General features: G+C 35.2%; 1 protein-coding gene across 2 annotated transcripts in view; it reads right to left on the reverse strand.

Annotated features, from left to right (window-relative positions):
• The window catches only part of LOC127445425 (protein kinase C beta type-like), a 77809-nt gene continuing 66988 nt past the window's right edge, over window positions 1–10821 (reverse strand). The window contains exons 15-17 of one of the 2 annotated variants that reach the window (XM_051705493.1): window positions 9548–9655; window positions 8175–8315; window positions 1–741 (exon numbers count right to left, since the gene is read on the reverse strand). In XM_051705493.1, the coding sequence (XP_051561453.1) occupies window positions 589–741; window positions 8175–8315; window positions 9548–9655 (402 nt within the window). In that variant the 3' untranslated portion in view covers window positions 1–588. Of the gene's footprint in view, window positions 742–3347; window positions 4773–8174; window positions 8316–9547; window positions 9656–10821 lie in introns of those variants that run through there. The other variant, XM_051705492.1, reaches the window with a different exon arrangement.

Below are 10821 nucleotides of genomic sequence, written 5' to 3' on the forward strand. Positions count from 1 at the left end.
CTACTTTGTTGCTATGATGTAATGCAGTAAACCCTAAAATTTAACAGAACAATGAATGTAATTGCTTTTATAAAATAGTAAGATTAAAGGATTTCTTCCTTTAAACCCTCCAAAAATTGGCCCCATTCACTTCCATTGTAAGTGCCTCACTGTAACCTCCATTTTATACTTTTTTAAAGAAAAGGAGGGACGAGTCGAATGCAACAAATGCTGTCGATTAAGTATTGAACCTGTAATATTCCTTTAAAAGGTTGCATATTGTGTGGGGCTTAACGTATATAACAGAGAAAATGTATATAAAAAAAGAGGTAGGATAATTCTCATGGAGATGAAGACGACATTCTCATGGAGATTATGAATACACTCTTTTATAACTGTTCTCTCTCCTCAGTTCAGGGTTTCTAAGACCTTGGTTGAGACTGTAAAGTTGTCCTGGTTTAGTTCTGTATGAGTCTGCTGGGTTTGTGCTTTTTGAGGTAAAGAGAGAGGACAATCAAGCTGCACAAGGAAAAAATTATGCGCTCTAGGGAATAAGACTTAATAGTCTTCTCCTCTTGAAATAAAGGAGCAATCAATCATAGTTTGGGGTTAAACCTGAATGACGAACTCAGGATTGGTGTAGGAGAAGCCTTGGAATTCATTTTGGTCCAAATTCATAATGAAGAGTTTATCCGTCGGAGTCAGTTCAACTGCCATCTTGGTAAACTCCTTGTCGAAATTCCCTGTGTCATGCCGATTTTTCTAAAAAGAAAGAGAGAATAGAGTTATGGCCATAGAAAATACCATGGGCATAAGCTTTAACATACTTAATGTTGTTTAGGTTGTAACTGGAAACATGGAACCCATTTATTCTACTGTTCGATGAAGATCAGCACCCTCATTACATTATATATTACCAATATATTGGGTACATTATCAAGAATATAAATTGTATGTATTTACAGTTTACTTCATATTGCGGTTTACGGTTTCTACTGTCTGATTTTTCAGTTCCATCGATTTTGTGAAATGGAAAAATAAGAGTTTGGGAAGAAAAAAAACATCTCACAACTTTTGCAAATCTAAGGCAGTGGGTTGTTGGCATGTTTTATTATACATTTATTAATTTATTAACCATAATTAAGTTATTCAAGCAGAAATGCAATTCAAGTTTGGTTTAATTGAAGCCAACATGAAATGGCATTCGCAACCCATTTTACTTCCAAAATGTGATTGAAACAGGATACTCAACCAGGAAAAAAAAGTTGAGAAAAACCCAAAAGTTGGGTGGGACTTGATTTTATCCATTGAGAACTGATTGGATGGTGAAAAGTGACGTTCCATACCAGAATGGAGCCAGAAAATCTGGTCTCATGACAAGTCATAATAAAAGTACAAGATGGCAAAATCGTAAGAAATAGTACGAGTTAGCTGATGACCTTTATGCGTCGTAAGAGAAAATAAACGATCAACGAACAATGTTACTCTAATTCTTCCAAAGTTTAATCCCCAAACCTCAACCTAATGATGATTTTAGTAGGAAAATAACTTTTGAGTACCATGGAAGAAAGATTGGGGTTTGGAACGAGACAAGGGAAGTGTATTACAGGTTACTGACATACATTAGTCATTTGTATTGCATAAATAATTTTGGAATGAGTAACCCAATTTATTTACAGATGTTTCCTTTCTTAAAATAAACTGTTGCATAGGAGGCCTGTTAAAATGCCTGTTTTAAATCCTGTTTGTTGATTGGTTGGGCTCTATGGGAATAAAAGTCATACCTTTTCGTGCGATACCATATCTTATGATTTTACCATCAGGTACAAATTATGATAAGTCATCATGAAACTATGTTAAGCCAGACCTGAATGTGAGTTTGCAAAAACTATGATTAAATAGCTATGAAAAAATGATCAAATAGCCTAGGTGATTTCAGCGTTATTACAATTCGTTTAAATATTACGAAGACAAACATTTATGAATCATTACCAGGACCAACATCAAGACCAGGAACATGTATTTAAAAGTAAATAGGGCCCATTTTGATCTCATGTTGATTTTAAACCTAATATTAGTGCATATCAACTGTGAGACAACACAAAAGTACATCACAGAGGAAAATTAGAGTTTCCAAACAAATACGGATACTAGAAGTCAGAAACAGAGCAAAGACAACCAAGAGGAAACAGACGAAAAGAAGACCCAGTTACACCAGAATCAAAAACTCAAGACATAGGAGACTAACACAGCTACAGCTTTTGAAGTAAAGAGAGTCATTCTATAATCGGCAGAAGTGAACCACAAATGACATGGAGTAACAGTACAGAGAAGGGCAGATTGGATCATATAAACTTATCTGGAAAACACCCATGGGAATTAAATGAACGTCCAGCTTCCAATTACAGAGACAAACAGCTCAGGAAAGTTCTGATAAACAAAAACCAGGAACAGAGAGACACAAATGGCTACCAGATGCCCTTTCATTCACAACAGAGGGCAATCAAGAAAAATTCCTACCTTCTGCTAGAGGCCCAACCCAGCTCAAGAATAAGGGCCCTTGGAGAGCAGTACCTCTTGAGTGTCTGGTCCCTGTACCTACTTTACAACTGTCTAACCATGTCATCTCTTGACCCAGAAGTCCAAATACACAATTTTATATATATATATACACAAAATGGGTCTGCCATTTAAAGATGATATATGCCAGTTTTGCAATGCTAATTTAGCATGTGTTTGTGTTCGGAGTTCATTGATTGTTAAAACTAGTACATTAGAAAGTATTTGCAGTTTTTATGTGATATATTCACATGATTAACACTTTCAAAATTAGCTCTTAGAATTGCAGTGTTTCTAGAACTATAACCATCATTGCCACAGTGTGTTTCTTTTCAATTTGCATGTTTGGAATGGAATGCATTTTATTTACATGTGAATATTATTAAAATGGATAATATTCTAAACAAAAGCTAATTTATAATAGCAACTGAATGCATTATATGCACTGTAAAAGTACAAATGTGCACCTTGATTACATTTTTCTACCTGACTCTTACTTTACTTTTATTGGTGTAGCCTAATTTAGTCAGGTTGATTCAGTCATATCAAGTAGTTTGACATAAATAAAAGAGTTAATTTAGATGTTGCCTCTTGAATTAAATTTTTAAGGTACCTAACAACACTTATGCATAGAAATATATCTGCCACAAATTCACCTGTATATATGAAGCTAATGTGGTAATACAACAAATGTTAAAATTAGAATACTATAAAATCATTGTAATATATAATGCAAACGTATTAACTTGACATGGCATCTAATAAACGTGACGAATCTGTGCAAGACACTGAAAAAAAAACAGACAGCGTGACATGGCGCAATGGTTTATTACATCCATATACCATATGTTAATATAAAAAAAATAATTAAAAAAATAAAAACCCAATTGGAGGCAAAAACATGCTCAGTGTGTACGGCCCCTACTCATTATATAAAGCATTCTAAAAACATTGGTATTCAGTGACTACTTTTTGGCACTATTCGAGTGTGCAAGAATAAACACAGAGAAGGAAAATATACAGACAGAGAACATTAATATATTCTAAATACATATATTTCATATATTTTCCTCTATAGAAACAGTCTGTCCACAGTTTTACAGTAGTTTGTTCTAAACACTGCTAGGCACAGGTAACAAGTCAAAAAAGTCATACATCACAGATTTTGCAGAATAATAACAAAAAGATATGTTCTTGTAAGCAAGTAGTTAAAATAATCATGTCTGAAAATCAGTTGCAAAGATGTTATATCACATCACTATCATTTCCAGTTGATTGATCTTTGTTTAAGTTGTGCACTGATTGGAAAACTACAAGTTGGCATTACCAGTTCCTAAACTTTAATCTCTGACTTGGCACAGTTTCACACAAGAACACGTACAACACCACACCGAAGCAGCTATAACTGATATTCCAAAGTAATTTTCCACCATAGGCAAATGGGTAAATCGGTGAGATAAATTTTTTTTCTTTATCATATCTATACCTGTATATAGCAAAACCCAATTTTTCTAACGTGACATTATTTTCATGACAATTCAGCACATTTCCCTAACCAATACTCATTACCGTAATGCTAAAAATTGAATTATAATTACTGTTCTGGGAAAAAATACTACTGATTCATTCACTAACAATTTACAAACTTATTTTATTTTATTAATTTACATTTAATATTTATTAAGCATATTTTTCCCCACATTCTCTCTTTTTCTTTTTTCCCCTCTTGATTTTGGGGCAAAATCTGACATGGACATGTTCTTAAAAGGTACAGTGAGATTCACCCAGATATGTTTGATTTTAAGACCTGTAATATTACAGTACATGATATACAAGCATCATAGACTCACTCTGTTATAAGCTCATTTACAAAGTTAGTAAATTTCCCTTGATCCTTCCCGAAATAAGGGGTTTAAGCAACATGAATTGAAAGAATATGCAGGAGGAATATTGTATAACATTGTATATAGAAATTAGCTCCATTCCATCAGTCTGGCTGACCACTCTCATAGGTCCATTTTAAGGTCTGTTATCCGATTGGTCTCTATAATGAGCTAGTTATATTAGGTTAAAACTGACTACTTGGATGAAATAGATGCAAATTTAGGATTGATGTACGAGAAGCCCTGGAATTCATATTGGTCCAGGTTTTGAATCACTTCCTGGTCGGGAGGGGTCATGATGGGAGGATGGCGGGTGAAAAAAGGATCAAAGTTCTCTGCGTTTCGACCGCACTGTGGAGAAGATGAGAGAAAAGAGATGTGGGATGGGGAAATGGTGGTATGAAATGAGCAAAGAAATTAGAAAAATATATGACAAACATTTTTCCCTAAAATGTGGGAACAATTTAAAAAAGTATCCAAAAGGCTGATTCTGGTGTAATAACACTATAACTAAATTATGAACAATAAAAATTGTTTTTGACTTAAATTGAAATATTCCAATAAAAATGTAGTAACAGTCTCAATTTAGTGTACTGGCTCTGTAGTAACTGCACATTATGAATGCATAATAATAGGAAAATGATATGAGCACAAATTTACATTGCACAAAAATACAAACTACAAAAATATATAGATGTGCAGTACTAAATATATATGTATAATATATTATGTAAGCAACCAATTTTCTGTTCTTGTTTTAGCAATGTATTTCATGCACATCATTTTGCATATTTTTTCTGATGATGCAATTGTAATTATTTTTACATTATTTTTACAGTTTACATTAAGTGTTAATCATCAAATGTTGATTTAAGAAGCATTTCAGATGCAGAATTCAGAAAAATGTGATGAATGGAATAGCACAATTCCACATATTAAAAAAAAAGTGTGAGGGTGAAAAAAGGGATTATGAGAAAAAAAGCAGGATATATACACTTCCAAACAACTTACCTGTGAATGGGTGAAATTACTGTATAATCATTTAAATATATTCAAATGTTCATTCATTGTACTAACATTACTGTAGTAGTAATGTACAAGAATGCATCATAATGTGGAGGGAGGAGCTTAATTACACCGGCCAATCAGGATACAGTACACTGCAATTTCAGTCATTCAATAAATTAAGACTTTTCACTAGGAACAAACACAACACAACCTTAACATTGACTATTTATGGTTAAAGACATCTAAATACAAAAAGCCTCATCACACAGAATTCAAAATGAACCTGTCCTATAACCCAGACAAAACTGTGTTAAATCTCTTTTTAAAGGGGTCATATCATAAAAAATTGCATTTTATTAAAGTAGCTTACTATGTATACTACAAAAACAAACTGTACCCTTCAGAACTCAAAACATCCTCACCAGTCCAAAAAAATTTTAACTATTTAAACTTAACTGCAAAACGGCTTGTTCTGAAATCAGATGACTGAATTTGAAATACATTAGAAAACACCAGAACAACTAATGATAAGAGTAAACTGTGGAAAAGTCTGCCAAACTTTGTGCTATTCTTGGCTGTGTAACACCTGCTGCTCTGCATATTCCTCCAAAGGATTTGAACGGTATAAACAAGCAGCTGAAGTTTTTTTATTTTTATTTATAAGGTTTCTGATCCACATTTTAACAGTTTGTGTGGCATATTTCTGCATGGTGAACCTGTCAGTCAGACTTTGCAAAGATCAGTCCCTGCCCATGAAAAAATAACACTTTCAATACAATTACACCTGTGAAAATACTTTAAAATGTCCCCTTCATAATGCAGTCACCATTGACTGGAGTTTATTTTTCACAAATAATGCAACCCAAAAAACATGAGATATGAGAGCAATTTTGCAAACATTAACACCACAGTCTAACCACACCAAACAACAGCATGGCAAACCTGCTGCAATTTCTGTCCCGAGTGTGACTGCTGAGTGCATTTTCCATTTGCCTTTTTTAACTTTACTAGTAGCACCTAATAAACATGCAAATAATAATAATAAAATAATAATAATTACAGACCAAATGGTTTTCCTAAAAACTGATGTCCACATACATATGTAGACAGCAGGGCTAAGTTGTGAAATTTTAAATAATATCAAGCTATAGAAAGCCAGTTACAGACATAACATCAGACATTAGCATAAATAATTATGATTTAAAGAAATGGCCAGCATCATCCAATCACTGCCAAGCATATTAAAATAAAATTATGCATTATAATTTCTGAATCTAAGTACTGATTACCATTGTCCCATGTCTGCTAAACATGTTGAGTGGTGCAAACATCACCTGCAACCTGAAACTGAAGTTTTGGTCAGATGTTAGGAGTGTATGCACTTAGCTGCATAGAAAGCTATAGGATGCTCCCTTGCTCTCTATTTGGTGAATGACTTAAACTCCAGTGTGCTGTCTGTCTGCACTGGTCTCAGAACAGTTTGAAATGCACCTTATTTTCATTCTAACTCCATATAAAGCCTCTGAAAGCAAAATTTGTCCGATTTTGGATATACCCATTGATTCTCAGTGTGATAAGGCACAGTAAATGTAGGTTTTCTGAGAAAATATGTGCGCAAAGTACACATTAATGTACACCGTGTTTAGCAGCGTGGCGTTTCATGATAAATCACTCTGGCAAATCGGACGAAACTAGAGACTAATCTTTTGACTAAAATAGGTGTGTGTAAAACTCTGGTTTATAACCAGATGTACTTTTGTTGGCATTTCTCCCAAAGACAAACTCAGCTGTGTTTAGCATCATGTTTTTTTTTTTTTGTCACATGACTCCATCCTCAGAAGTTTAACCCTTTACTGACAGCACAGATTCTTCTGAACTGAGATCAGTTGGTTTAAATGAATTTAAATTATGCGTTATGTAAAGCGAAGCCAAAATACAACATCCACGCATGTGTACGTGGTGTCGCAGGAGGTTAAAGTAAAAAAAGATCAAGGTTATTAGTGAATAACGACTTAAAAAATCCCATATGGACTAGGATGCTTTTATGGTGTATTTTGTCTTTTAGGAGCATGGCAGCCATGGTGACTGTGAATTGTCACTGTACAGAAAAAAAAAGGAGTATGTAAATGCCTCCTTTTGTGCCCTTAAAAAATAACATCTTATTGAGTTTGGAACGACATGAGGGTGAATAAATACTTACAAAATTTAACTTTTGGGTGAAATATTTATTTAAATATTTAAAATGCTGCACTAGTATTTCCTACAGCTATCCTGTGCTGCTGACATAGTAGCACATTTCAATTTAAACAATTACAAAGTGTACAATGATTCCTTACTTCCTAGGTTGGACAGGTTGGGACCAGACTATCCTGGCCACATGCACAAAATCAAGTAGGTTCTCAGAAAACTACACTTTCACTAATAAATAAATAAATAAATAAATAAATAAATAAAACAAAAAGGAAATTTAGACTATCTGCCACACCAGCTCATTTAGTCCTCAAACACTGCAGCTTGCAGCATTACAAATTAAAATCACAATGTACTTGTAATTGTCATGACTGCTATGTTGCTTGGAACCGCACCCAAGACTTTCACCCACTGTTGCACTTGTGTATATGGTTGAGTGACAATAAAGGGACTTGATTTGATACTGTGTAAAACAATGCCAGTTCACTTGCATTGCTATATGTGCTGCAATGCACCCACCTGATAAATAACACCCACAGTTGGGTTTTTACTTACTGCTTTGGGTTTGAAGGGTGGCTGAATTTCCTTCTTCAGCAGTTTGTCCCAGTCCATGTAGCGGAAGAAAGCGTGTTCCTTTATGTCTCTCACTCCCTCTGGTCCACAGCCCAGACGCTTGCCTGGGTGCTTGGTCATCAGCTACAAACACACAAGAGTGTACGTGAGAATGGGTGAGAAACAGTGTCACCCAGCTACTCATGAAGACCGCAGTCAAGCTACTTTTGAAAAAGTAGTTGGCTGCAATCCAAGGGACTATATATATATAAATATTTATTTTTATCCCCATTTCTCCCAATTTGGAATGCCCAATTCCCACTACTTAGTAGGTCCTCGTGGTGGCACGGTTACTCACCTTAGTCCGGGTGGTGGAGGACAAGTCTCAGTTGCCTCTGCTTCTGAGACGTCAATCCGCGCATCTTATCACGTGGCTCGTTGTGCATGACACAGTGGAGACTCCGCATGTGGAGGCTCATTCTACTCTCCGCGATCCACACACAACTTACCATGTGCCCCATTGAGAGTGAGAACCACTAATCGTGACCACGAGGAGGTTACCCCATGTGACACTACCCTCCCTAGCAACCGGGCCAATTTGGTTGCTTAGGAGACCTGGCTGGAGTCACTCAGCACACCCTGGATTCGAACTCGCGACTCAAGGGGTGGTAGTCAACGTCAATACTCGCTGAGCTACCCAGGCCCCAGGAAATATGTTTTTAAATATAAAATTACCTGATGAATTTATAATTTAATCAGAGCCATATTTTTTCTGCCACAGAAACTAGGGTTTAAAATTATTTTTACCTCAATTCTGGTGACAGCATCAAACCTATAAATATACACTTAATACATCTAAAAAAACAGAATAGCCTACACGCTAATTTATATAACTTGAAAACAAAAACATTGTAATGAACAGCAGCATTTACAATTCCAGTTATGAAAAAGAAAACGTCTGTGAACTAATTGCGTGACTCATTCCAAATTTATTTCTGCAATGCAAATGACAGATGTCAATAACATGTAATTTGCTTCCCTTATCTTGTTCCAAACCCAGATGTTTTCTTTCTTCCATGGTAAACAAAAGTTATTTTCCAATTAAAATCATGGTTTATGTTTAGGGTTTAAGTAGGGGTTAGACTCTATGGTCAGGTTTAGGATTGGGTTAGAGGTTAAACTTTGGACAAATCATAATAACTTTGTTTGTTGGTTCATTTATTCTTCTCTATGGGTATAAAAGCTGTACGTTTTTGTGAGAACCAACTTGAACGATTTCGACATCTCGTACTAATTATTCCAACTTGTCATGAGACCGGGTTGGTTAGTTACTCCCCAACACTGGTGAACACTGTGTGTATTTGTGGGTTGCTTACCCCCTTGCATATGGCCACTCCTTCTTTGGACATGGATCTGGGGTAAAACACGTGATGCTCCATGATGGACTGGAAAAGCTCATCTTCATCCCCACCATCAAAAGGGGGCTAAAGGAATTGGAGGAAAAACCTTGACACTAATCTACATCTACTGTTTCACAATTTCAAAAAAACTCCAGTATGCCATTATTAGCCTAATTTTGATGCATGAGCAATCCAATGATTGGACCATCTGTTATGAGTATTGTCAGCCTCTTAAGTGATAAGTGTAGTGCTGTGTATACTAGAAACCCCTTTAACCATGGAAAAAAATACTGTAAGGCAAAGCCTCGAGTGGCTCACTGCTTTTATAAATCGGTGGCAACAGCAATATGATAAGACATCACGGTTTAATGAATACTTTTCATATTAATAATAATCATCACAACAAGTAACAGTTCAGCCAAGTAATATAGTTCATTAGCTTAACTATGAGCTGTTTATGGCCGCCAAGCAACATACAGTAGAAACGTGGCACATTAATATATAAAAAAAGGTTACAGGTGTTAATAATGATGTAATATATATATATATATATATATATATATATATATATATATATATATATATATATATATATATATATATATACATATACATATACATATACATATATATATATATATATATATACAGTGCATCCGGAAAGTATTCACAGCGCTTCACTTTTTCCACATTTTGTTATGTTACAGCCTTATTCCAAAATGGATTAAATTCATTATTTTCCTCAAAATTCTACAAACAATACCCCATAATGACAATGTGAAAGAAGTTTGTTTGAAATCTTTGCAAATTTATTAAAAATAAAAAATGAAAAAAATCACACGTACATAAGTATTCACAGCCTTTGCCATGACATTCAAGATTGAGCTCAGGTGCATCCTGTTTCCACTGATCATCCTTGAGATGTTTCTACAGCTTGACTGGAGTCCACCTGTGGTAAATTCAGTTGATTGGACATGATTTGGAAAGGCACACACCTGTCTATATAAGGTCCCACAGTTAACAGTGCAAGTCAGAGCACAAACCAAGCCATGAAGTCCAAGGAATTGTCTGTTGACCTCCGAGACAGGATTGTATTGAGGCACAGATCTGGGGAAGGGTACAGAAAAAGTTCTGTAGCATTGAAGGTCCCAATAAGCACAGTGGTCTCCATCATCCGTAAATGGAAGAAGTTTGGAACCACTAGGACTCTTCCTGGAGCTGGCCGCCTGGCCAAACTGAGTGATCAGGGG

The sequence above is a fragment of the Myxocyprinus asiaticus genome, chromosome 8, assembly GCF_019703515.2.
Source record: "Myxocyprinus asiaticus isolate MX2 ecotype Aquarium Trade chromosome 8, UBuf_Myxa_2, whole genome shotgun sequence".
NCBI classification, from domain to species: domain Eukaryota; kingdom Metazoa; phylum Chordata; class Actinopteri; order Cypriniformes; family Catostomidae; genus Myxocyprinus; species Myxocyprinus asiaticus.